The 27,615-nt window shown below is 46.7% G+C and overlaps 1 protein-coding gene across 2 annotated transcripts; it reads left to right on the top strand.

The window, feature by feature from the left end:
• The first annotated feature begins 466 nt into the window (after nucleotides 1–466).
• Nucleotides 467–27,615, top strand: LOC120507926 (hepatocyte nuclear factor 4-beta-like). 2 transcript variants are annotated; one of them, XM_039721095.1, is made up of 10 exons: nucleotides 467–1,563; nucleotides 7,713–7,884; nucleotides 9,736–9,830; nucleotides 17,455–17,561; nucleotides 18,543–18,698; nucleotides 19,265–19,352; nucleotides 20,661–20,813; nucleotides 22,935–23,171; nucleotides 24,705–24,818; nucleotides 26,229–27,615. In XM_039721095.1, the coding sequence occupies exons 1-10, from the start codon at nucleotides 1,449–1,451 to the stop codon at nucleotides 26,288–26,290; spliced, it is 1,299 nt and encodes a 432-aa protein (XP_039577029.1). In that variant the 5' UTR covers nucleotides 467–1,448; the 3' UTR covers nucleotides 26,291–27,615. The 2 variants fall into 2 exon arrangements, with proteins under 2 accessions (XP_039577029.1, XP_039577027.1); XM_039721093.1 differs by having other exon boundaries at nucleotides 483–1,563; nucleotides 26,018–27,615.

The following is a 27,615-nucleotide window of genomic DNA, read 5'->3' as shown; positions in this document are numbered from 1 at the left end:
GAAATGGAGATTAAACCAAATTAGTATAATGAAAGCAGTTAAAGATCCAGATTTTGGAATATTTCTTGCTGTTTGGAGATTGCTGGGATCCTTGGGGCCAGCCTGCTCCTCGGTTCAGTGAGAGTTCAGGCAGTCTGGCAATCCCATCCTTTTGGCCAAGACTCCTTTTCTGGCAACACATCTCCCTGTTTCTCAAGAACCCTTCTTTTCCTCCAGATTCAACAGGATGTTGACCTGGATGTCTCAGAACAGCTCATGGAGAGGAAAGACCCTCTGACACAAAACCACGTCACTGGAGAGGGAACTGTAATGTCAGGGAGGGCATCTGGAAGATCAAAGTGGGAATAAACCAATCATTCCAAACTCTATGGCTTTGCATGGCTGAGTTTTATTTCCAGCCTTTTGAAGCACAGCTCATGAGCCTTAACAAGGAAAGAACTTTTGTGTAAAATTCAGTAAATCGAAAAAGCCGGTTTGTGTAAAATTCAGTAAATTAAAAAAAAAAACAGACCAAACACCATGGGCCTGTGGGGGAAAAACTGGAATTTAATTTCTGTACTACAGACCTTTCCCAGAAAAGCCAGGCGTGGGTCAGCGTGAAATGTAACACCAGACATCTGGGAGGGAGTCTGCCCAGTTCTCCCATCCTTTTCCATTTCCATCATTTGCCGTTGTTTGAAACTTTCCATGATAACAACTCACCAGCAGAGCCCAGCTCTTCTCCAGAGGGAGCTCTGGGACACTGGGGCTGCCTGGAGTCAGGAGGAAGGCCCAGGTGAGAGGGATGGAGGGTGGTGGGTGGAAGTCGCCTCCTCCACCTCGCCTCTGCTTCTGGAGCAGGGTGAGACCATGTGTACAGCTGGAATGAAGCCTCATTTTCCCCTTCCAGCTGCAACTCGAGGTGTGAGCACTGTGGTGTCTCAGGGAAGTGACTCAGGTTCTCAATGCTGACCTGCCCTAATGGTTTTCATTCAGTGGGACATTGATTTATTGTCCTCACGAGCCTCAAGTGACACGGTTTGTTCTTTCCCCAAGGGCTGGTAGGCCAGCAAGGTGACAATTGGTGACTGGAGGTGACCACTGCTCTGCCCTGGGAGACTGACATGTGTGTGACAGCCGCTCCTCAGCCCTTCTCAAAATGTTTGTGCAGGAGCAGCCATAAATGCGGCTGTATCGACCCGAAGATGCAATCCAAGGCGTTTGAGCCTAGGCCTTATCTACATCACCTTATCAGGAGCCAGAGAGCGAGATGCACCCCGGGAAGGGAGGGGACTACGCTGGAGGGTTTGGCCTCGTCCCTTCTCTTCTGGCACGGGGAGGGACTGCGGGTAGAGCTGGGTAATGATTTGTCATCGCGAGGAGCGGGGTGTCTCTCCTGCAGAGGAAACCTTGGCCGTGATTGACAGTGGGGCTGTTTCTGCCACTTCCCCCGCTGTTGTCAAGTAATAATGAAGCTTTGTCAGTCCATCATGGACATGGATATGCCAGATTATGTCGACTCCTTGGACTCCTCTTATACCATGCTGGAATTCGACAACCTCCGCGTGCTCCCCAATAACACCGGTGAGAGTTTTGTTCTTTTTCTCTTGAATATGCTCCACTACTTTTGCTGTAAAGCTGGACACAGAGGAAAGGCTGGTGGGAGGTATGGGGCAAAGGGTGGAAGGGGTAATATTTAAGCAGCTGACCTGTCAACCTCTGTTGCATCTGTGGTGATGTTTGGGCTGAAATGCGACCCCTTTGCTGGTCGGTCCCGTTTTGGGTTATTCTTTTCATTGGTAGGATGAGTGTCATGCCCTGAAGAGCCCACCAGGTTTTGCAGGTGTTGGTAGAGGTCTTCACGGCATTCCCTGGATTTGTCCTGCTGTAATGCATACGAGAGGAGTTATTACCAATATTTCTCGTTCAAATGTGTGTTTCTTTCCCGTATACGACTTCAGCTGATATTTAATCCTCGGGAAAACATGTCGTCCCAAACGGCATTTGTCCATGACCGCGTGCCGTGTTTAAGTTGGTCCTGGGAACCTGAATTGAGAAGCAATATCCAAATCATTGCTAGCTTTGTATTCCTTTTCTGGCTACCATGATGGTCCAACAGTTTTTAGGGCACAAAGGGCTTGGCTGGGAGGCGGGAGTGTTTATACGCCGAGACTTCCGCTTGGTTCGCAGGAGTAAAGCGCTTTGTGCGGTATTTAATTTTTCTGCAGTCAAAAGTACTCTGACATAAAGTGAACTCCATCCTGTGAAATCAACTGCTCGCTGTGTAAAAATAAAGGGTATTTTGGTCATCTTGAAACCATTTGTGCAACTGGATGAGATTCGGGCGTTAGCGATCCCTTTGGAGAGTTTTGGCAGGCTTTTAATTCGTTAAGAAGCTTAGTGAAATTAAGATGGGATTTTCACATTTGCTCATTAACTGGCTCATCAAAAGAAATCAGAGTTTCAGTAGAGATACCACCTGCAATATAAAATTATTAGACTTATTATTGTGGGGCCTGGAGGGAGGTCAGAAGACAAGTAAAGTTAAAAGGCCCAAAGGAAGCTGAATTTAAAATTGCCTTCTGTAAAGCTCTGGCTGTCCCCAAATCAAGGATTTTCAATATATATAATTTTTGTAAGCTCCAGCTAGACTGGATCTTATTTTTGCAGAAAGTTTTCCACCTCCCATCCTATTCCAGAAATATCATTTAACACAGATGTTTTGCTTTGTCACTTCCCGTTGAACAACAAGATACTTTTCACTTTTTGAAGCGGCACAAATTTCCCTGAAATTCAATATAATTTTGTAAACGAACCACCAGTGCCTGTTTGGGTTCTCTGTTGATTCACGCAGTAGAACTGACAGGTTGAGTTTTTTTCTGAACTTTATCGAACTCGGTATTGAGTTATTTGTTTAGCTGTTAATGACTAACCAGCTCTCTCGGGAAGTAGCTGCTTTGAAATTAGCTTGTTTGTCTTGTGTAAGTGTCCTTTTCTATGGTTTGTAAAAATAACTTCAAAAAATACATGAAATGGCCATGCATGGAAATCTATTGCTGCCCAGCTGAGGTAATTCAAAATCACACTTTCCTTGTGGCTTCAAAAATATTTTAAAATTTCTTAGAATCAAGAAGCAACCTAATTTTAGGTATTTTTTTAGAATTATACTGCATTTTTTGAAGATTGCTTATATCTCTCCTGAGGTTCATCTGTGTTTTCCTAGTAAATGATGACAGCTTTGCCCTCTATAAACATGAACAGGAAAGGATGAAATATTTATCTTGGTGGACTCAGCGCAATTTCTTACCTTCTGAACAATTCTAAAAGCGAAAATTGGAATATTTTCAAATAAGGTCATGCTTTCTTGAAACTAACACTTTCCTTCTTCAGAGCATTAGTTCATCAAAATTTTGGGTGGAATAATTCTGTGGAGCACTTCCTGTGCTTAGATGTTTCTTCTTCATGAAGCTGCTGTCATTCTGAGATCTGCCCAGATATGTATTTTGGATTTTCCACCTTCAAATAGCTCATAATTTGCCAAATATTTTAAGATTAATTCAAAATAAAGAATAGAACACTTTATGGGAGTGATATAAGAAATATGTAAGGTTTAAATAGAAAGCCTGGCAAAAGGAAAGGAGCAAAAATCACTGCTAATTCAGTCTTTGCTATGTGAAATATGTGTTGTAACAGTAGAATTTTTCCCATTCTGTACAAATTTGTTTCCTTCACCTTGGCTGGCCCTACAACCCATATTCTCAGTTTTGCTGTGTGGTTAATGGCCATTCCCTCACTCTCCTGTCAGAGCTGTCTCATTTTGGTGAAGATGTGTTGTTGCAATGCAGCCCCAATTCTTCATTGGAGAGTTGGGGAACTCTTTCTGCCAGGGTGGTGCTCATTGTCCTGCATCAGCCCCACACTCCACACTGATCCTTGGGACCCTGGCACCAGGTTGGTGAAATCTTTGCCAGCCCTGCAAGAGTCTGAGCCAGTTCAGACCATGCAAAAGCCACCAGAGATGTTTTGGAGTGATTTACCATCCCTCAAGCTTACAGTGCCTGGAGCAGCACCTTCACCATCGCTCCTCTAGGATTTGGGGTCACTAAATCACAGCTCTCTTTTATATCTCAAAAACTCCTCTATTTGCTAAAAGCTGATGTAGAAAGAGGCTGACCTGCACGTGGCCAGGGTTTAAACCCCCTCCTGCCCTACATTTGTGTGTACAGGTTTCACAATACTGGCTTTGGCACCGAGTTTGGCTGTGTGTGTTCAAGCCCTAAACCCACAATTGTGATCTCTTCACATTCTAGCCCAGCACGTGTAATTTGGGGATTTGTTAACTGCAAATTATCTGCACCAAAACTAGGATTTCCTGGTAGATAAAAGCCACCCTGGAAAGTATTGCAAGAAATTTTATTTCACAATGTGCAGCTAGAAGGGCTGTAGCCAGTAAAGGAACTGAAAGGAAAAGCAGTGCAGGGGTCAGGTATGATGAGAACATCCTCAGTGTCATTTCTTATCACTGTAAAACTGGCATTATCATCTCAGCCCTGGTTAGACAATGATTAACATACAGAGGCAGTAGGTACCAAAAAATCTGTGTGCATTTCAGTTGTGAACTTGGCTGATCCCAAATCTGGGGAAGCCACTGGATGCTCTTCTCAGCCTTAGGGAGCTCAGTCTGCACACTGACTATATTTAACTCAAAAATTGGTCACAACTTCAGATATTTCTGCCAGTGAACCTTGGGGGCAGCCCCAGTGAGGGGTCTGGCCACAGGCAGAGCCTCAGCTCAGCTTGGGAGCCACACAAATTCAGGATGAGTTGTGGTCTCTTCCTGGAGAACAAAATCAAGTGACTCTCTCCAGTGGAGATTTCAAAGGCACCGTGGCACAGCACAGGAGCTGCTCAGATTTATCTGCTTGTGTCAGGCAGGGATGGAGCACACAAAGCAGATTTCACAGGCAGGCAGGGGACTGTGCTGCCAGGGATCCTGGCCTTCCTCTGCCTTTCCTCATAGAGATCAGTCCAGGAAAAACCCAAATATTGGGGAGGTTTGAAAGCTGTCTGTTGAAAGAGTCTCCTTGTGTCTGTGCTATCAGCTGTGCTTTGCTCTTCTCTGAGCTAATTCTCATTTGGAGCCCATCATTAGCTGGTGACAGGATTTTGTAATTAAAAATTGTGATCATAATTAATGTGCGTTCTGGATTAGGGCTTTCCTTTTATTTATTAAAATTTCTGTCCACATTCAGCCAATCCAGCTGAAAAGGACATGTGGCTCCCTCCCAGGGTTTAAAATTTTAGCTGTGGAGCTGCCCTAACACAGAACCACCCAGCTCACTGGTGATTTGTTTGTGCTTCCATGGATACAAGTGAGGGCAAAATTTGGTTTGCTAATTTCCAAAGGCCTTCACACACACAGTGCTGATGGTTCCCCTCCAGTAATACCTGGTTTAAGGCCAGATTATTAATTTCTTCTTTATATCAGCAAGCAGATTCCTATGTCCTACTCACATAAAAGGAAAAAAAGTCTTTTCTGGTGAGTAAATACTTTCCAGTATCAGGAATATTTTGCAGTCTGGACCTGGATGAGGGGTCTGTTGGAGACCTAAACTGTTTGACGTTGGTTTGATTCCTCTGAAGTGAAGAGAAAGCATGAGTGGAGTGAAGAGGAAATTGGCTGCCTTATCTTTATTTTGGTTGTGCAAATTTTTTAAACGGAATCCAACACAGTGCATTTGTTTATGGTCATGTGCTCCTTCAAAAAATGGATGGAGCAACAGATGCCCAAATGTTCTGCAGTTATCCTCAAAGGAATATTCTGTACTGTTCATTTAACACTAAGCTATTAAATAACATAAAATCAAGAATAATTTTTGGAGAAGGCAAAAAATCAGTCTAAATTGCCATTAAACATCTCTGACATAGACAGTGTTCCCAAAGGACCCAAGTGTCACTTCCTGACAAATGTCAGGGCTGGGAGAGTCTTACACAGAATTTGGGAAGAGACAAATCTCAATTCCTGTCATTATGACTAGGAATGATTTTGGTGCCAAGCTATTAAATAACATAAAATCAAGAATAATTTTTAAAGAAGGCAAAAAATCAGTCTAAATTGCCATTAAACATCTCTGACATAGACAGTGTTCCCAAAGGACCCAAGTGTCACTTCCTGACAAATGTCAGGGCTGGGAGAGTCTTACACAGAATTTGGGAAGAGACAAATCTCAATTCCTGTCATTATGACCTAGGAATGATTTTGGGGCTGTCATTATTTCTTGTCATGTTGCTCCCATCTTGCTGTAACTCACTTATTTACTCATCCATACACCAGAAGGTGAATATGGACCAAAAGGGTTATTTAAGGAAGTGACAGGAAGTCTGAACTTTGTGTTAGTGAAATGTTGGCTAAAAATGTCTTAGTCCCAGCCTTAGCTAAGAAACCATCCAGTTTTTGAAAAACTGAAGCTTTGTTGGCTTTGCTAATTTTTTCGGGGGGGGAGGGGGGGTTGATTACAATTCTTGTTGCACAGCAACATTCTCATTATAAATTTTTTTATGTGTATTCACACACAAAAATAACCTTCTCTTGCTCTCTCTTTGCATATATTCTGTTTGTGGATTACCCAGAGCTATTTTTATGCATTATGAATTAGAAAACTCTCTCTAGGCAGATCAGGCGGCAATTCCTCCCCTTTGAGTAGTTTTCTCTAAGAAACTGCTGAGTTTTTCCATCTCTGTTGGGAGGATGCCCCATCCCAGAGACACATCAGGGTGTGCCCTGTCCTAGGGACTTTTCTGAGGTCACTGGAGCACAAGATGAGCCCCCCTGGAGCACAGAACATGCTCCCAGAGGTGTGGTAAATTCATAAAATCATCCTGCAGCAAGTGCCAGGTCAGGCTCTGCAAACAGGTACAAACACTGTCAGCTGCTTCTTCACAGGGGTCTCCTCTCCTTTCCTTGCCCAAGCTGTGCCTCAAATTAGGAGGATTAAGAGGGCAGCAAGTCTGGTGCTTAGGGCAGAGGGAGAGTTCCAAGGGGAGTTTTCAGCAGTGTGTACACGCAGGGGCAGAGCTATTCCTGCCCCAAATGAGTGGGTGCAAACGGGGGACATGACAGAAGGTGTTCATATCACCCAATTTTCAGTCCCTAATTTAGAAGTCTGATCTTCCTGCACACCTCTGTTGTTTTCTAGTGGAAAGCAGTGAGCCTCTTCAGAGAGAATTTCAGAGGAGGGACCAGACTTAGAACTAAAGTGATGCCTGTGGGAGCTGCTGTCTCTGCCTTCCAGCTGCAGAGGAGCTCTCAAGAGCAGTCTTTTATCTTCAGCACCTCTGTCATGGGCATGAAGTAGTTCATCCTTTCTGCCTCTGCTGTTCTTCTCTGCATTCTATTTATTCAAGTTAATGAGCTTTTTTTCCCATTTTCTTCTGTGGACACCAGCTTTGAACCATGTTCTCCAGGCGCCTCATTGAGGAGGTGGCTCCCCAACCCTCAAAAACATAAAACCCACATGTGAGTGAGTTTTCTTTATATCTCTCCAGGAAAGCAGCGATAATTGATAAATTCTCAAGAGCAGTTTGGGCTATGCAGCTTGAAATCTCTCTGATCACTCAAGTGAAGAAAAACACCAAGACCAGAAGCAAAGGAGCTGATCTTGGGAAGAGCATGACCATAAATTCAGAGGTTTCCACCGCAGGGAGCTCTAACTGTCCCTGTTCTCTGCCCGCAGAGGCCATCGCGGCCGAGTCAGCAAACACCAACCTGCTCCCCAACGGTGTCAACTCCCTGTGCTCCATCTGTGGGGACAGGGCCACGGGCAAGCACTACGGGGCCTCCAGCTGTGACGGCTGCAAAGGCTTCTTCAGGAGGAGCGTCCGCAAGAACCACGTCTACTCCTGCAGGTACCAAATTCTGGCAATTAACAAATGCGATTTATCCGGGAGATGGTTTGGGGTGGGGGTCAGGGGATTGTGTCTCAAATGCCAATTTGCCACACTGTGGAGTCCACCAGGACTGCAGTTGGGTTTTCAAGGAGTAAACTTAGTCTTGTATTTAAACTCAGTTCTATCTCATTTGGACCCTGAGACCTTCTGTGGCATTGAGTGAATTTGCCATCACTGCTTTCCCCACGGGGTAAATTGAGGGAAGATCATAGACCTGAGAAACACAGAATGAACTAGGTTGGAAAAGACCTTTAAGATCCTCAAGTCCAACCCCAAAACTTGAGGTTTGACTGATGTGTAAAATACATAAATACAGACACTGGGTGTGGAGCGACACCATGACCTCGTCACAGCAAGGGGAAGCCAAGGTGGCAAAGGACCAAAGCTCCAGAGATTTCATCTTTCTTGCTTTTCCTGGTAAAAAACAACAGGCATCCAAGAATCTGTCACCTCCAAAGCCCTCTCACAGCTTCTCCATTCTTGTCTTGAAATACAATAAATTGTGTAAACTGACTTATCAGTGATGATTTTATGAATATTCTGAGAAATATGTGTGGACCAGAGATGATTCACATCCACTTTGGCATGCAGGTATACATTGGAGAGAGATTTTTTGCCAGAAGGAGGCTATAAATTATAAAGCTATCTTGATTGACCTTAGAAAAATGATATTTATTTTAGTACAGGAGAAAGTGGAAAGAAATCCCAAACATCAATACACTTAAGCCTTTCATCTCTAGTTAAAACCTGGAAGTTTTCTTTCTGTTCCAAAGCTTTTCCTCCTCTAAGGGCATTCCAAATTTTTCCAATGCGAGTCACCCTACTTGTTCAAAATGTTTCTGGTGCCCTTATCACTGCAGGACATGAAGGACACCTGAGGTGACAGCAGTGTCCACCTGCACAGTGCCCATCCCATGAACTGTGGGATTCCTGCAGGAGGAGATGAGCTCTATAATGGTTTCTTTGAAATTTCAGCTGTCAGTCTCCTGGGAGAGGAGCTGTTGCCTCTCCCTGGGAATCCATGAATCTCTGTGATATTTGGCAGCTCGGGGAAGATCCACAGCACGGAAGCCAAGCTTGTGTGCAAGCCCTTATTTGGTGAGCTCAGCCCAGCTCAGAGCTCTGCTTATGGCAGACGTGAATTCCTCTGGAAGTTTCTGGGCCTTTGTACCTTTGGCTTTTTACCAGTCTGGGAAAGTGCCTCAGCTTTTACAACCTGATGGTCCCGGAGCAACCCAAATCTCCTCTCTGTATGGAAGATTCCCTGTCCATTGTTTCGCCCTCCATGGGGAGAGCTGCCAAGCCTGTGTGGGCCACCCCTGGCACAGCACAAGGGTTCCTAAATCCCCACGGAAAGGAGGAGGAATTAGGAGGCCATGGGCCTCAGAACACGGCTTGTTCCCAAAGGGCTTGTGGCCCATAACGCATTTTATTCTACGCAAAATGTAGAATAGTTAACAAGTGAAATCAGACAAACCCCAACGCCACACACCCAAAAACTGTCTGGAAGTGGGAGATGGAGCTCCTACAAAAGCACAGCTTGGGTCACAGTCATGTTTTCATGGCCAAAACCACCCCAATCCCTGCAGGGTGGGTGGTCTGCAGCCGCTGCGCTCCCAGCTGGAAGGAGCGGCGGTGGGGAAGAGGAGGAGCTGGGCCAAGCCAACCTTCATTCAATCCGTTTCTGGCAAACCTCTGACTCGTCTCTAGGATCATGCAGTGCGGAGCTCAGGGAGGTCTGGGGCTGTATTTGGGGCTGCTCAGGGTTGCAGATGGTTGTTCCATGTTGTATTTCCCATCTCCTCCCAGGTTCAACCGACAGTGTGTGATAGACAAAGACAAGAGGAACCAGTGCAGGTACTGCAGGCTGAAGAAGTGCTTCAGAGCTGGCATGAAGAAAGAAGGTGGGTGCAAAGAGACATTTCCAGCCTTTCTGCTGCTGTCCTAAGCCCTGTTCCACTGCAGAGCGTGGTGGGGAGCAGCAGCAGCACTGGCTGGAGAGATGATGATTGTGTGTCACGGAGAGATATTTTTGTTGCAGCTGTTTGCCATTTTATCTCAATTTCAGTGAGAGCCCGGTGACATTATTCACCCATCCTGTGAGGCTGGTCTTTTAGTCCTGGGAAAGGGATGGGCTTCCTCAGGGCTTATTTGGTCCCTAAGTTCTTTACAATAGCAATTTCCTCTCTCCATAGCCACTGGTGTGGCTCCTAATCCCACCTGTGCCAACCTCAGCGAGGATCTGCCACCTCCAACCTCATAAATGCCATCAGTTTGCTGCTTCAGGTGGTGTGGTTGGCTCAGCTGATGCCCACATAGCTGCACGCAAGGGCAAGGTACAGCCTGAGCACAGAGCCCTAAGGAGTGGGAGCCTCTCCATGGCACAGGGCACACGGGCACAGCTCCAGGAGCAGGGTGACTCATGTGTCCCCCACAGCTGACTCATGTACCCCAACAGGGGACATGACTCACAGCAAAACCCTTTGGTCGTGCTGCTGGTGACAGGGTGACTGTGGAGCCACCAGCAGCACCAGCACTGAAGGGCCAATCCCATACTGGCCAACACTTCCCATTGTCTGTATTGAGGAGGAGCAGAGTTGTAGGTTTGGGTGCCAGTGACCATTAGGATGTGCCCTTTCTAAAGGAAATCCTGTCATAGTGCCTAGTGCTCTGCAAGGAAAACCCATTTCTGCCAACCTGTGCCTACATGCAGCTTCCCTGGGGGATTCTGGGATCTACCACAGCACTTCTGACCTCTGCTTGTCCGGTTCTGCACACTGGGAGAGCGTGGATGATCCTGTTTTATTGTGATTGTCCTTGTCCACTCAGTGCCTGACAAAGTGGGGGCCCAACCCACCCAAGGTGCAGGTTGTTGGGTGATGGTTTCACACTCTTCACCCTTTGTGCTGTTTCACACTCTTCACCCTTCATTTGTGCTGTTTCCCAACCCACTGGCAGCTAAAAGATGAGGGAGGTAGAAAGGAGCTTGAAAGTTTCTTTCCATGTCACCAAGTTCACCCAAGGGGTGGAATTGTGGCCCCACTGAACCCAAGGGGAAATTTGCCTTCGATTTCTGGTAATTCATAAGATTTTACTGGTGATTAAATGATCTTTCCCATGTTCTGACCATATGTTTTCCTGGAGAAGAAGGGTGTTTTGAAACCATGGATGAAGCAAAAATGCCAACTGGTTTAATTTAGGAGAAATGGAGTAAATACAGCAGATGGAAAAACAAATAGTCCTCAAATTAATAAAGACAAAATTGAAGCTGATTTGGTCAGTTCTAGATGGGATCAAGCCAATTGCCAATGCAGCAAACTGCACTGCTTGGACGGGCTGAAATCTTGTTATCAGATCTATTCTTTGAGCTGAAGCATGATTTTTATTGGTTTTTATGGTAAAAGTTATAAAACCTTGGCTCATGCCTCCATCACTGAGTGCAGCTTGATGGGAGATGACTCATTTCAAGTTCCACATCGTCAAATTCCTTGAAACTTTTTTATGAGTGCAGTCAGGTTGTGCGCTCGGAAAATGCTCCTGTGTTTGGCAAGGAAGATTTTAAAGCACCTTGAGCAACTGCTGTGCAGAAATTAGCTTAGCTGACCAGAGCTCTATCCCGAGCACATGTGCAGGACGGGGAAAGAAAAATTCTTGCACAATTGTGTGCACAAAAAGAACACAGCTATTTGCTTTTGGGTGGTTCTAGATTAATATTAAACAGCATTGCAAAGCGTTAGGGAGGAGGAGAAGCCGTGTCTTGGATGGGGCACTACTGGAGCGTCCAAATATTTGTACAAAATCTTTTGGAGTGTGCAGGAGTTGGTGCTGGGAGGTGGCAGCGGTGACATCCACGCTCCACATCCGTGCTCTGTGTCCCAGCACTGGCACAACCCTCTTTCCCTGGCACATTCCTTTAGGGCCAGCCCTTATAACGGCAGTCAGAGTTTCCAGGGTGTGGTAATAGCATTGTTTATCCACGGCAGAGGGGAAGGAGCTGGAAACGATCCTTTTCCCAGGCTGGCTGTGACAATACACCTGGGGTGGGGTGCCCCACTGACCCACTGCTCAGTGACTGTGTGCTCAGCCTCGGAGAACTTGCTGTTCCCTGGCAAAGCTAACTGATAAACGGGAATCTTGGATCCAGAGGGATTGTTTTTTGTTGTTTTTTGGTTTTGTTTTTTTTTTTTTTCTTTTTTTCCCCCACAATCTTCATGTGTTGTAAGATGTGATGTGGCACATTGAGATTTTTTTTTAATTATTATTATTTTTTTTTTTTTTTTTTTTTCTGCCTTTTGGAAACTTTTCTGGCGAATAAGGAATCACAAGGAACTGTGTAGTCTGGTGGAAAGGAAATTTCTCCCTAAAGAAAAAAACATATAATACAAATACCTGAGCTACACAGTGACCAGATCTGCCTGGGGCTGCAGGATTTAAACTGTGTCAGGGGAGGTTTAGGTTGAATATTAGGAAAAGGTTCTTCCCCCTGAGGGTGTGGGGCACTGAACAGGCTCCCCAGGGAATGGTTGAGAAAATTACCTGTTGATCTTTAGATTGCTTTGTCTGCACAGCCTGAATTCAATCCTGTTTTCAAGAAGGACCAACACTGCCCTCCACAAGAGGTTTGTGAATTGGCATGGGATCCAGGTTCCATCAGCACTAACGAGAGCAGGGAAGGGACAAAACTTGAGTCTTGTGGAAAGTCCAGTTCCCAGATTTCCTAGAAAATAGCTCACTCAGAACTATCCCAATTGCATTTTTGGTATCAATAATTCACTTTAATAACAATAAAGTTAGGAGAAGGGGAGAGGGAAAGCCTTGTCTGAACAACAAAAAAAAAAAAAACAAACAACCCTCTTATATCCTGAACACATTTGTGATCAGGATCTAAGATTTTTACAGGAGATTCACTCCTTTATTCTTGTGTTGGGGTTAAGGCTGGGGCTGTGCCAGAGGGTGGTCTGGATATTTTGGGGATTTTCTGGCTGTTCTCCTGAGTTCCTCTGTCCTCAGAAGGTTCAGTTCCTATTGTCTTGCACAATGCCATCAGACAGGTTTTGGCCACTGCAGCATCAGTGGCTGGGTAGAACACCAGGTACCAAACACCCAAAGAAAACAGGGGGATTCTATTTTTAGCATCTCCCTGAGATCATGTTTAACCTGGAACAAATCAGCAGGGTGTGATTCCTCAAGTGAGCCAGGTCATCTCCTCACATGGAGCTGAGTGCTTGAAAACCTGGAAGGCCAGCACTGCACTGTCAGGATTCAGCTTGCTGCTGGTGGGGGGGAAAAAAAAATGAGGGGTTAATATTTAACCTCTCATCCCCCTCAAAGTAATTTATGAATGTGAATGAACTTCTTTAGTTTTATGCAGAAGTAAAAAGAATTGTTATATCACTTCTGCAACAGTAAGGAGGAAGGAGGGTTTGAGGGTTTCTCTTTATTATTGTGAAATTGGACAGGTTTATAGGACAGTTTTATTAGTGCTTCACAGTGCCTCTATCTTGTTTCATACCTTTTGTTTGCACATTTCTTTTGCCAGCTTTCAGAATGCTGGGACTGCAGTTTATTGCAAAGGAGGATGGAAAAGATAAAGGATCTTCTCTACCTTCAGTAGTCATAAATCAGCCCACAAGCCCATGAAAGGATTAAATGTACATGTACCATTGGGATTTATTTGCAAATAAAACACACCACACCTACAAAATCCGAGGTAGCTCAGGAAAAAAAAAGATTGTTTGTGGATATAAATTAATCAGGCAGCAGGAGGAGTAAATCTGTCGATGAACACAGAAACACTGTGAGCACTGCTGAGTGCACCATGCAGGGACTGCCCTCCTCCTGCTCCCTCTGTGCCATTTATCACTGCATTTCCAGCCCCACCAGCAGTAACTGAGGCTGGTTTTAGGGCAATAATGATGGAAACAGTAATTCCTGTGTAGGCAAAGCTAGAACTTCCTCATTTGCTGTGGAAAGTTACTGGTTTGCTGCTCTCCCAGTGCCTGTGCCCCCATTTACTGGGCTCCCTGGAGGTTCCTCATCCCATCCCCTGGCCCTGCATGGCAAGGCAGTGAGGACAAACAGTTTGGGAAGCAGGGGCTTGTTGCAATCCCACAAACCCTGCTTGCCCAGCGTGTCCAGCCTTGCTGTGGGTGACAGAACCCCTCCGAGGGCTCTCCTGCGTCACAGGGAGGAGATGTTTGTTTTCCCATCCTCTTCCCAGAGCCAGGACGTGCTGTAGCCAGGGACAAGTCCCTGGAGGGAGGCACGAGCATCCTTCTGCCCTCTCTCCCCTTTCCCTGTGGGAAAGCCCAGCCTGGGGCCACCCTGTCCCTGGCCAGCACCATCCTAGGGACTCGTGTCCCTTCTGTAGGGCTGGGTGGCTCTTTGTGGTGTTTTCTGGCATTGGGAATGTGCAGAGAAGGGTAAAAAAAACAGGGAGCAAAGATTCTGCCAGGCACTTCTGGAAATAGCATCCCCTTGGGAGACAGAGGGATCCAGCAGTGGGTTTTTAGTCCTTCCTGCAGGTTTGTTGAGTTTTATTGACAGCAAAGCCAAGATCACACCTGAGCCCAGCACGTCCCCCGAGCACTCCCACTGCCTCACCAGGAGTGACCTGTCCCTTCCCTTCCACAAACACAATAAATACAGCAATATAATCACCGCACAGTAATAGATTAATTTTTGTGGCAGGTGAAACATTAACTCCCCTTTGTATCTAATTCCATCACATCTTGTGCTTTCAGTGATAACACCCAAATCACCTTGAGAAAGTCACTCTGTACCATCCACTTGCACTGGAAGATTGAGCTTATCAGAGCATGAGGGAAGCACTGAAATATGTGCCATAAAAAGACTGGGGGGAAAAACAGGCTGAGGCTTCTTAAAGGAGTGTGTCATAGGGTCCAGGTCTGCCTGGCACTGTAGGATTTACATAAAATTGGATTTACATAAAATTGGAAAGGCAAAACCTGTCCCTTATCTTGTAAGTAGGCAGGGAGGCCCACCCTAGAGCATGTGGGGGAGCATCTGATATAAATTCAGGTGCAGAAGCTTGGATGGGGATTTTACAAAATAGCCAGTGATGACACAGATGGGGTCAGGCTTGTTTCTTCTGAGATGCTGCCACTCATCTTCCTGGTGGACCAGTAAAAGCCACAAAATGTCAAGATTTTGGTTCCTAAAACCACCTTCACCTTCAGGCTCACCCTCCCCTCGTGCACAGGGCAAAAAAAAAGCTTTGTCCCCCAAAAGCTGCTTGTTTTTTCTCTAAATTGATGACAAATTGTCTCTCTGTAGTGTCCCCAGCCTGAAATGCTCCAGGGATGTGTTTGTGTGTGGCACCTTTCAGAAATGGATCCCCTTGCAGGCAAGGCCAGCTCTGAGGTACAAAGTCAGAGCCCCCCAGGCTGATCCTGACTGACAGCAAGGCTGAGCCCCAGATCTTGGAAAATAAACCCTGCACTCCTGTTGATAAGGGGAGGCATTGATTTTTGTCACTGGTGCTTGTTTTCTGCCCTTTTGCTTTGTTGGCCCCTCATCAGAGGCTGGTTAGGAAAACAGAGCAGTGGTTGGACATGAGCAGGCAGCAAAAAACACCTTCCCTCAAACTGTGCAAAGCAATGCCCATGTTTTTCCTTCCTATGGATTCCCAGGAATGAGTCCTGTGCTCTAAAACAAGACCCAGCAGAGAGGCAAAGACTCAAAAGAATGATGGCAAAATAACTCTGTTGATTCTGCAGAAAGGGGGAAAAAAAAAGGAAAATTCTTCTCAAAAGTGGCCACTTTTGAGACAAACCGAGAGGCAAAGACTCAAAAGAATGATGGCAAAATAACTCTGCTGATTCTGCAGAAAGGGGGAAAAAAAAGGAAAAATCTTCTCAAAAGTGGCCACTTTGGAGACAAACTCCCAGTGTTCAGCACTCAAGGGGTTAAAGCACAGAGTGAGTCGTGCTTTGGCAGCTCTGTTTGAGTCATTTTTCCCCAAAAGAAGCAAAAGGAATCTGGGATTGCTGCATGAAGGAGGAGGGATGTGCTGCCCTGTCACCACATGAATCTTCCTGCTCCCTCTGCCTCAGGGACATGGCAAGTTCCTTTTGAGCTGTTTGTAGCCAAGGGCTGTGAGCTGCCAGGAAAACACTGAGGGTGTTCAGCTCCTTCCCCAGCCCCGAGCTGCTGGACAGAGGCAGGAGGGGCTGGGGGAGAAACCAGCACTGAAACCAGCTGGGGTTAAATCAAAATTCTCTTTTTTTTTCTCTGCTGCTGTTTCACTCCACGGCTGCAGTGGAGGCGAGTCAGCTCTCAGAGACTGCTGCAAAAATGAGCTGCTGAAGTGCAGTCCATGCCTGCTGCTGCCTGTGCAGGGCTGATGGAGCATGCTGCTGAAGTGCAGTCCATGCCTGCTGCTCCCTGTGCAGGGCTGATGGAGCATGAGGCTCGTGCTTCAGGGGGAAGGATGGTTTGAAGGGTGGAATGGGCCTCAAAAGCCAGTGGGTGTTTTTCCAATTCATCATGGCATGTCCAGCAAAGGGTCTGGGCTGATCTTCACTCCTCTGTGGTCCCTGCAGTGTGTCCAAGGTCTGTGGTGTTGCTGTTTCAGGACTCTGAGCTGGTTTCCTGCAGGGATTTGCAGCAGCAGGGCTGGTGACAAACCCTGGCTTGGTGCTGTCCTCATGTGTCACAGCTGCTGGGGATTCAGGCTGGCTGAACCCAGCTGTGTGATGGGCAACACTGAGGGAATGGTTTTAAGGGGGATTTAACCTTCCTTTTCATTGTGCTTCTTCATGGAGTGACTCTTCCTGTGCCCCAGGAGTGGGGATGTCCCCTGGGTCACCACCTCAGGGGCAGGGGACACTCCAAGGCTGCTCTGAGGTGGCAGCAGGGGATGTTTTTCCAGCCCTGCCATGAGGTGAGGTGCAGCCCCAGGATACCTCAGTGCAGCCATGGCACAAAGGGTCCCAAAGGCTCCAGCAAGTGGAGAGAGGTGACACCAATCCCCCAAATTCCCCCTGAGCTGTGTTAAATCCAGCAGGACCAGCAAACACCCATGGGTGTTGCTCTGACCCCCACATGGCCTCTTCTCCCTCTTGTGCTTGGTCTTCTCCCTCTGAAGTGGCCTTTTTCCCTCCCCAGAGCCTGTTTATTCCAAATCCAGCCACAGTGGAGGGTCCTGCAGGAGCCAAGCCACATCCACTCCTGTTTAGGGACCAGAAGGAGCAGCAGCCACTGCTTGGGGGGACTTCTCCTTGCCACAAGCACTGGGAGTGTCTCACTGACAGAACCACTGGGATTTTCTCACTGGAACAACCACTGGGATTTTCTCACTGGCACAACCATTGGGATTTTCTCACTGGCACAATCACTGGGAGTTTTTCACTGCCACAAGCACTGGGATTTCTCACACAACCATTAGGATTTTCTCCCTGCCACAATCACTGGGGGTTTCTCAGTGACACAAGCACTGGGATTTTCTCACTGGCACAATCACTGGGATTTTCTCAGTGACACAAGCACCTCTCTCTCTCCTTTCAGCCGTGCAGAACGAGCGTGACAGGATCAGCATCCGCAGGAGCAGCTATGAGGACAATGGCTCTCTCTCCATCAACATCCTCACGCAGGCTGAGGCCATGGCACAGCAGGTAGGGCACCTGGGCACAGCCCCTCCAAACGGGTAAACGACCCTCAGCAATCCCAGCCCACTATACCAACCAGGGCTTTTCTGCCCTTGGATGGCTCCTGTACAAACCCACAGGGAAGAAAATGCAAAATATCCACTAGCAGACTGGAAAAAATCCATTATCAAGGACATACATCCTGCAGGGAGCAGATGCACCTTTGGTGGAAGATAGAAAGCTGAGATTCCAAGGGCTGAGGGAGGTTGCAGAGCCCAGGTCCCCTCTTCCAGCCTAAATTGTTGCTGCACCCCTAAAATCTCACTGCATTCACACAGAATTTTATCCTTCCTCACTGCACTCTGTCCTGCTCTGAACATAATATTCCAGTCATGGTTGATTGTATCTTTCTTCATAACTTCTTTATCAGGGCAGAAAAATAATGTGAGTAAATCCACTGACAGTGATTGCTCTTTTATTTCATGCTCCACCATTAATTTCACCCGGAGTCCTTTAAATTCTTATGCAAATAAATACCCTTTCTCCACTGAAACACACGGCCCAAATGTTGCACATTACATGCAGCAATGAGCCCACTTCCTTTTCAAAAATCATTGGTTTTAACCCTCTCCCAGCCAGGCAGCCCTGCAGACATCCCAAAGGCAGTTCTGTGTCCCACCTTGGGGATGAAAAGCTGGATGCATTTCCTGCACCTGGCTGGAAGGAGGGATTGCCGGGGAGCTGAGACACGGTGCTGCTGGCTGCTGCTAGGGATGGGGATGTTGATTTTTGTCCTGGAGAGCGGGGAAGGAGGCTGAGGAGGGCTGGGTGTGTGTTGGGACTGAGCACCACCTCGTGGAAGCTGCTCCATGGGCTGTGAGTCGGACACAGCCCAGCACAAAGTGTCCAGCCACAAGGAGAACATCTCAGGGATGAGTCCTTGCTGTGGAGGGTGATAAAGCAGCGCTGATCTGGTGCAAACACAGCCAAAACTGGTTTCTCTTTCAGTATTTATCCCTGAGCCCCGTGCACAGCACAGACATTGCCATGAAGAAGATTGCCACCATCAACGACGTGTGTGAGTCCATGAAACAGCAGCTCCTGGTGCTGGTGGAATGGGCAAAATACATCCCAGCCTTTTGTGAGCTCCCCCTCGACGACCAGGTAAAACCCAAAGGCCCTTCCCGGGAAATCCAGTGCCTTTGAAAGGAATTCCCAGCTGGGCTTTCACGGGAGAATCTGATATTTACATACACATCACCCTATGCAGAGTACAAACAACAGGAGAGAAAGTGGGACCAGTTAAAAATAACTTCAGTAGCCAAATCCCCCAAAATATAGATTTGGTCAGTCTAACCTGCAAAAGATCTGGGCAAAAAATTCTGATTGTCTCAGGCTGCTGCAGTTCTGAATTACAAGGCAGTTCTGATTTTGCCTTTACTGGTACTTAATAACTGAATATAGAATCCAATTATTTCCTAAGAATTCAAATTACTCAAGCCCCTCTTTGCTCTTTTAGTCAAAAACAACTTCTCATTTAGTTTGCCACGAATGTAGCACTTCTCAAAGTGAACATACACTGATATTTTCCAGCCCTGAATAGAACTTTATCTGTAGATCTGCCAGACCTAAGCAAACACCAAATGGGGCTTAATTAAACAGCAACAGCTCAGCACTCCATCCTCTGCTTTTCCAATAAATCTTATTTCTGTCTCCTGTGCCACCTCCAGGTTGCCTTGCTCAGAGCCCATGCAGGGGAACATCTGCTCCTCGGGGTAGCCAAGAGGTCCATACCCTACACTGACTTCCTGCTCTTAGGTAAAGTAGTGAAACACACTCCTGTTTTTATAATCCATCCCTCCCAACCATTCCCAAGCATTCTGCATCCCTGAAGCCCCCTCTGCACTCCTGGGCGTGGGCTGCACATCTGGGTGGAGACACGGTGCTGGAGTAAAAAAGGAACAAGTAAATTCACTGGGATTTTTTTAACTGTTCCCTCACTGCTTTGAAATTGTGGATGAGAAAGCCCCAGGATTTAAGTGGAAACTCAAATTGGGTTGTCTTGGTTTGGTACCTGAAATTGCCAATTGAAAAGGCCTGAGCAATGAGGTATTTGGGTATAGATACTTAAAAACTGATCAGAAATGTCTATTAAAAAATTACAGTGCAAATAAGTGTTTCCTTTTATAGGAAAAGGAAAATTATTTCTTTTTCAAATTATTTATTATTTTATAGGAAAATAGGTGTTTTCTACCACAGGTGGGATTGTTCTCAGGAAAATGAGAATACTGACCTAAAAGCTTCTCATTAAAGAAAAGAGAGAGGGATAACTTTGTGTGAGAAAAGAAAACCAAAAATAGAGATGCAGCACTGCTTACAAACAGATGCTCAGTGTAACACAGGGCAAAGCAGAGCAGAACATGGAGCAGGCTGTGTGCACAGTGTGGGTGCACTGACGTGCAGCTGAGATAAATGAGGAGCAGGGGATGGGATCTGGGCTTGCTTCTCTCTCGTGGATCAGATTATAAAGCTGCAGACTGGAAATTGAAAATGGCACTGGGACCATCAGGAAACCCTCCTTTGGGAACTGTGGTTGTGTTCGAGGGTCCCAGGATGAGGGAAGAGATGAGAATCTTGACTCCATGTTTCAGAAGGCTGATTTATTATATTATGATATATATTATATTAAAATGCTGTACTAAATCTATACTAAAAAGAATAGAGAGAAAGGATCCATCAGAAAGCAGGAGAGGAGTGGAATGGAATGGAATGGAATGGAATGGAATGGAATGGAATGGAATGGAATGGAATGGAATGGAATGGAATGGAATGGATAATAAAAACCCATGACTTTCAGAGAGTCCACACAGCTGGACCATGGTTGGTCATTAAGTAGAAACAATCTACATGGATCAATCAAAGCTGCATCTGTTGGTAAACAACCTCCAGACCAGTTCCACAGCCATCAGAAGTTATTGTTTACATTTCTTTTCTGAGGGTTCTCAGCTAGAATAGGAGAAAAATCCTAGCAAAGGATTTTCATAAAACATCACAGTGACAGGGAACTGCTGGATGAGACCAGGGCTAGAGCCAAAACCTGATGGGGAATTCCTCTTGCCTTCCCAGGGAATGATTTCATCATCCCAATGCACTGCCCAGAGCTGGAAATTGCTCGTGTGGCCACCAGAATCCTGGACGAGCTGGTGAAGCCCCTGCGGGACATCCAGATCGATGACAACGAGTATGCCTGCCTGAAAGCCATCATCTTCTTTGACCCAGGTGAGATTCCCTCTGGCTGCCAAGCACGGGGCTTGCACAGCAGCTGGGGCTCTCCAAACTCCAGGGAAACCCCTTGGAAGCAGCTCTACATCTCAGCCTGCTCGTGCTTTAATGAGTACAAATACTCAGTGGTGCAGTTTTAAGGCAGAAGTGACCAATTCCTGAGTGTGAATTCCAGCCAGGCTGATGTGCAAGGCTCTGCAGGCCCTGGAGGAGTTTGGCTGCTGCAGGAGCTTGGCTTTGGGAAAGCCCATCAGCCTGAAATGCAGGAGATGATCATTAAGGACATACATGCCTGTATTAATTATGTATAAGCAAAGAGAGCCAAACAAGCAGCAATGTGGAGCATCCATGAGTCCAGAGAGCACCATCAGAAACCACAGAGAGCTGGGCAGCTCACAGTGCCAGAAATATCTGCTAATGGGTCTTGCTGGAAGCCAGCAGCAACCCAGGGCAGAGCTGGCCTACAGGATGGAGAACAGGGAAATGCAGAGAAAAACCAGCTTCTTTTGAAGCTTTATTCCAGAAGCACAGGGGGTTCTGCCTCAGCCCAGGTTCCAGTGGGTATCCCTGGAGCTCAGGGAGGAGATGGGAGAACAATCCCAAGTCCAGACAATGCCCTTTTGCCTTTTAGAAATCAGAGTATCATCCATTAATTATTAGGTTTTTTGCTGTATTCACTGATTCAAAATCAAGATCCAGTGTCTTCAGGAGCATCATGAATTTTGGCTCACCAAAGCCTGCTGTGAACAGAGGAGGGATGCTTTCATCAAATTGATTCTGACAAATTACCTTCTCAGCTGATCAGTGTCTCCGTGCAGCTTTAGATCAATGTGACAATGAGGTGCTGAGGTTTCAGCTGGAAGGAGGGAGTGTGAAGTGAAGTTCATCCATGCTCAGGAGCAGGAATGTCCTCAGAGCTTCGTGCTGACATACAATCATTTGTTAAACACTTTATCTAATCTCTGGGCACTACATTCCCCAAAATGTGGTCCCTGTGGATTCTTTGCAGACAGTGAAGGAAATGGTGGCAGTGATGCAGAAATCTCAGGTTTAGATAAGAGCAGAGGCAGGAGTGGGAGGCTGTAAATGCCAGCACTTCACCCGACCCAGGGACAAATTTATTTGCTTCAGGAAAGCTGGACCAGTGGTCCCTGAAAAAAAAAGGACTGACCACAGGTCAAAGACAGGAGAGCAAGACAAGAACCTGATGCTGCAGCGAGTGTAATAACAACACACAGGCTAAAAGTCCTTGCATTTAGTGGTGGCAGTTGTGACTCAAGGTTTTCAGGGGAAAATTCCAGGCTGTTTCCTTGGAAGAATAAATATTTTAACTTCTAAATTTTTCCCCTTTGCTAATGGCAGTAGGCAGACACATCCATGTGAAGCAAGCTCCTATTTTCTTACTCATTTTCTCTCCTATTTTCTTACAGTTTCCCTTCAAAGTCTCTTGCAGTTACTGTTTCTCCTCCAATTACTGTTTTCCCTACAATTCCCCTCACAATTTCTCTATTTCATGTGAGATGTGAAGCAATGGCAGCCCAGCCTGCCAGCTGATCTTGGAGACCCTCTCAGAGCATCACTGCCATCTCATCCTTTTCCCTGCACACAGCCCCCCTGTGAGAAATTATAGTCACTTCCAAAAACTTAGAAAGGTTTATTAAAACATTTTCAAAAATACAACAGAATACAGATAGACTTTCCTCTATTCAATTGAATCGAGGAAATATTACAGTGCCAGGAGCAGAGGATTTTCCCCACCATGTCTCACCCACACATGGAGGTTTTGCCTTTTAACCCTTTAGCCCCTCCCAAAGTTCTGTCCACCGACTCCTTCGCTGTCCGGTGGTGGAGACCACTGCCTCAAATCCTGATTGGAGATCAGGTGTTGCCAGAGTAACGAGCCAACCCTCCCCAATATCCCAAACCCAGGCCACGCCTGATAATAACACAAGGGGGTAAAACATAACTAGAAACCTATACAACTTTTCGTAACAGATATACATATTTGCCTTTTTAATTGTGAGAGCCAACCATGGCATTACTCACCCATCCCACTGCCTGACAGGCCAAAACCCGCCTGCACAGGCCACCAGTTAACCCCATTTCCCCCTGTGGCAGACTGCAAGGGGCTGAGCGAGCCGGGCAAGGTGAAGAACATGCGCTTCCAGGTGCAGGTGAACCTGGAGGATTACATCAACGACCGCCAGTACGACTCGCGCGGCCGCTTCAGCGACATCCTGCTGCTGCTGCCGCCCCTGCAGAGCATCACCTGGCAGATGATCGAGCAGGTGCAGTTCGTGAAGCTCTTCGGCGTGGCCAGGATCGACAGCTTGCTGCAGGAGATGCTGCTGGGAGGTAGGAAGCTGTGCCCAGGAGGGGCAGCCAAGCCGGGTGGTGGTAGAGGTGTTGTAGGGCTGTGTGTCTGCTGGGGGAGGATTGTAGGAATGTGCTTGTTGATGGAGTGACAAATTGTCCTTTGTCTCCTGAAAAAAGCCCAGAAGTTTATTTCCTCAATTAGTGAAAAAGACACCTCATAAGACCCGAGGGACTTCACCTCAGACTCGCTTTTGTGGGGTGTTTTACCAGGAGCAAGAGCCTCTTGCACCTAGCTCAGTTTTTCTCTGTAAAGAGCTTTGTTATTTTGCCTTTTATTAAAACTTTTCTGTTTCCAACACCACCACAGAAGCTATCCTGCTAATTTTATGCCTTCTAAGGTAGCTGAGATACCTTGGGTGTGATATAAATCTCCAAGAGCTTATGAGAGCTGACTCAAAGAGACCATATATCAGAGGATGGAGGGAAAGGATTGGGGATGTTCAGCCTGGAGAAAAGGAGACTCAGGGGTGACCTTATCACTCTCTACAGCTCCTGAAAGGTGGCTGTGCTCAGCTGGGGCTGGGCTCTTTCTCCTGGCAGCACTGACAGAACCAGAGCACACAGCCTCAAGCTGCATCAAGGGAAATATAGGTTGGATATCAGGAAAAAGTTTTTCACAGAAAGGGTGATAAAGTTCTGGAATGGCTTCCTGGGGAGGTGGTGCAGTCCCCATCCCTGGGTGTGTTTAACAAAGCCTGGATGTGGCACTGGGGGCCAGGGTTTAGTTGAGGTGTTGGAGCTGGGTTGGACTTGGTGATCTTGAAGGTCTCTTCCAACCTGGCCATTCTGTGAATTCTCTGAGGACAGAGGGAAAGGGTTTTAAGCTGAAAGAGAAAAGGTTTAGGTGGGATGTTGGGAAAAAATCCTTCCCTCTGAGGGTGGGGAGGCCCTGGCACAGGTGCCCAGAGCAGCTGTGGCTGCCCCTGGAGCCCTGGAAATGTCCAAGGCCAGGCTGGGTGGGGTTTGGAAGAACCTGGGACAGTGCGTGTGATCCCTGCCCATGGCATGGGGCTGAAATGAGATGAGCTTTAAGATCCCTTCCAACCCAAACCATTTGATGAATTGTAGCTTGAAGGGTCCTTCTCACTCCAGCCCAATCCGAGCCATTCTTTCCAGCCTAGCCCTGGAAACCTGGTGAGATTCACAGCAAAGGATCCCCTCTGTGGCGTGGGACTCCACTTAGGCCTCCAGCCTGAGGCAGTTTAAGGCAGACAACACATCTTTTGTTGGAAACATGTAAAATTTCTAACTTTATGAGAAACCCAGATAAGAGCAGCACTTGGGACACACCCCAGGCAGAACGGTGCAGCTGGAGAGCAGCTGAAAGCCCAGACATCCCAGGGGGCTGCTCCTACACAGCCAGAGGCTGAGAGCAGGGGAAGGAAGCAAAGCTGAGCCATTAACCTTCACCCACAGAGGGCTTCCACATCCTCTGCATGGAAAAGATTTAGCCCAGAGCATCCTGGCAGGAGCTGTGCATGGAATGATGGCTCTTCCCAATTGCACTTGCAGGAACCTCTGCTGATCTCCAGTACCAGGCAGCACCTCCCAACCTCAACCTGGAACCACTGCCGGGACACGTCCTGCAAAGCAACATGACCTCTGTGATCCACGCTGCTCCAGACCGTATGTCCCCCTCTTTATGTTATTTACATAAAATTTTTACATTTTTAGATTATTTGCATACATTTTTATGTTATTTACATACATTTTAACATTATTTACAGCCTGTCATTAGTGTAAGCATAAGCAAGGAACTGGGCAGCAGACACAGCTCAGAAAAAAAATAAATTATTAATTTATTTGAAATTTTATTTATTTTAAAAAAAGTTTGTTTTTAAAAGTTTATTTATTTAAACATTTTATTTCTTTTAAAAGTTTATTAATTTAAAAAGTTTATTTATTTCTTTTAAAATAAATTTAATTTAAATTCTTTAAGTTTATTGAAGTAAATGTGAATTTAGTTTGGTTCTTTATTTTTATGAGTTTTAAGTGTTACACTGGAATCAGAGCTCACAGCCCTCCTGGCTGACTCATTCCCATGATTCCAAAGAGAAGTTAGGGTTTTTAATGGTAGCATGACCCAGGGGTTTTGAGATGTTACTGAAACAACACAAGATTGAAAAAAAAAAAGGGCTAGAAATCAAGATTGAGTGTTTCTATGGATTTGGCAGCTCTGGAAGAAGCCACAATAGAGGACAGATGGTTCTTTATGGCAGGAGTTCCCTGTGGCTGCTGCCAACAACAGGACCTGAATACAAGAGCATCTTCAATCACCCTGGGCACTGCTGGGCTGTGGGTTAAGGCATTTATCCCCTGCAGGACCATGCTGTTGAAAAAGGAAAGTAGAACAGGAGGTGGAATTTAACAACACTGCCCTGTAATCACAATGTCCTGTACTCACAGACTCCCTCCCTCTGCCAGTTACAATCATTTACCTCCTGTAGTGTATTTTGCTGTTTCTCAGCTATAGAAATGTTGGCATCATGTATTTTAAGTGGCTTTTATTTAGCTTTTAAGCCCCTTTCCAGCAAAGGAGATTAGAGAAATGCTCTGTAGATGAGAAACAGTGGGGCTGCAGGCTGAGCTCCTCTCTGACAAGGAGATGAAGGATTGAAAAGCCCTTGGGGGTATCCCCCAAGTGCAAAACACTGAGAAGAACTGGTCCATGCCTGCCAGTCCACCCTGTGCCTCCTCACAAACCAGGAAAGGAGGACGTGCCAGGATCCCCCAAGCTCCTGCTTTTGGGTTTGTAGGATGGTTTGCTGGTTTTTATTGAGCAGCATCCAAGCCCACGTTAATTCTGTTTCTCTTCTCTCCCACAGCATCTCCTGAGACATCCCTTCCATCTCCTTCTGCCAGCACAGGCAGTGAAGACTATAAACTAGGCTCTAGCGCAGGGCCCAGCACCGTAGTGCAGCTGCTGCCTCAGACAGCAATGCCCAAGCAGGAGATTTTATAGGCAGAGGAGGAAGGAGGAGCTGGGAGCAGAGTGGGATCCGTGCTGACAGTGAACCGGGCCCTTTCTCTTTGCAGAGGCCAAGCACAGCACGCCCCTGCCCGCAGCCGGAGCCGCTCCCAGCCTCGCCCGCCCCTGAGCCGGGACAGGCACGGCCTGCAGAGGAGCCTCGCCTCGGGACTGCCTCCAGCAGCACCCCCTGCAACAAGGACTGGGCTCCGTGCCCCCCTCAGCAGGGCCAGGACTGGCAGCTCTTCGGGTTTTGTGTTTGTGACCATGGCTCGGGACCCTCCATCAGCCCCAGGGCCTCGCGCAGCTCCTGGTGACCTCAGAGTGTGCACACAGCGGGGCCTGAGCTGGCATCAAAAGGTCCATTCCCTGCACAAAGTTAATTAATTGCACTCCCATTTCTCCCGCGAAGCTTTAGGAAAAATATCATCACCATCCTTAGCAGGCCAAGGCCTTTGTCCACCCCGAGGGGCCGTGTCCCAATAGGGCAACCAACAGCCCTACTGGGGTTTTAATGCTGTCCAGCTCTTTTTTATGTACAGAAATGCCAACATTTTGCTATTTCCAGAAATTTCCAATATATCCAGAGTCCAGTGGATGGGCTATACCTTGTGAGCACATCTAGCAGCAAAGATCTCTGCCTTTCACCGTGGCTGCTGCTCTGGTAAACCCCAAATCAAGGCTGACTTATCCCAAACCCTGCTTGTTATCTCCTGCAAACATTTTTGGAAGAAGTGACTGCCCTAAAATACCTTTTCCCAGTGCACAGATGTGATTTTTCTGTAGTTTTGTGTTTCTTTCTAAAGAAAAGAATGTGGCTGTAAATTAGCCAAGAAAAGGAACAGGCAAGTCTGTGAGCCATTTTTTATGAAAAGGGTTTGTATTTAAAACAAGGTGCTTCTGCCTTAATGTAAAATTTAATCAGCAGTTCAACAACAAATTAAATAAGCCCAGTGGTGACTACACAGCCTCAAGAGTTCCCAAGGTGCTGTCGTTGTGCCCTGGAGTTGATTTGAATGAATGGGACCTTATTAAAAAGCAAATTACCAGATTTCCACACAACCTAAGCTCATTTGTGCACCAACCTCTGCCAAACAGCCACTGAGGGATCAGGAGCGGCCATCCTGAGCCCTGGACACGATGGAGAATTCCTGGTTCTCACCCTCTGCACAAATTCCCCAGCCACCCCGCCCTGCTGATGGCAAAGCCGAGCTGGTGGAGCCCAGGGGGGCTTTGGGGAGCACCTGGAGGAAACACAATCCCAGCCACTGAAAGGGAGCTTGGGAGGAGCATCGGAGCTTCCAGCAGCAGGGGAATTTCAGCATTGCCACTCTGCAGCACCAGAGAGAGCTGAAAGCCATCAGAGAGCGGCTCGAGTTTCACCTGGATCAGAATGTTTTGTTTTTCTCCTGCCTCTGATGAATTTGAGCTGACATTTTATGCTGATAGAGCCGT

This window comes from Passer montanus, unplaced genomic scaffold (assembly GCF_014805655.1).
Source record: "Passer montanus isolate IOZ18808 unplaced genomic scaffold, ASM1480565v1 scaffold45, whole genome shotgun sequence".
NCBI lineage: Eukaryota > Metazoa > Chordata > Aves > Passeriformes > Passeridae > Passer > Passer montanus.
This window is presented reverse-complemented; position numbering and strand designations above follow the sequence as displayed.

Bases quoted from the DNA above. Each gene is read 5' to 3' on its own strand.
- LOC120507926 (XM_039721093.1), top strand. From the start codon at position 1,449: ATGAAGCTTTGTCAGTCCATCATGGACATGGATATGCCAGATTATGTC. The intron at 1,564-7,712 runs GTGAGAGTTTTG...CTCTGCCCGCAG, and splicing joins CGTGCTCCCCAATAACACCG to AGGCCATCGCGGCCGAGTCA. The intron at 9,831-17,454 runs GTGGGTGCAAAG...CTCTCCTTTCAG, and splicing joins AGCTGGCATGAAGAAAGAAG to CCGTGCAGAACGAGCGTGAC.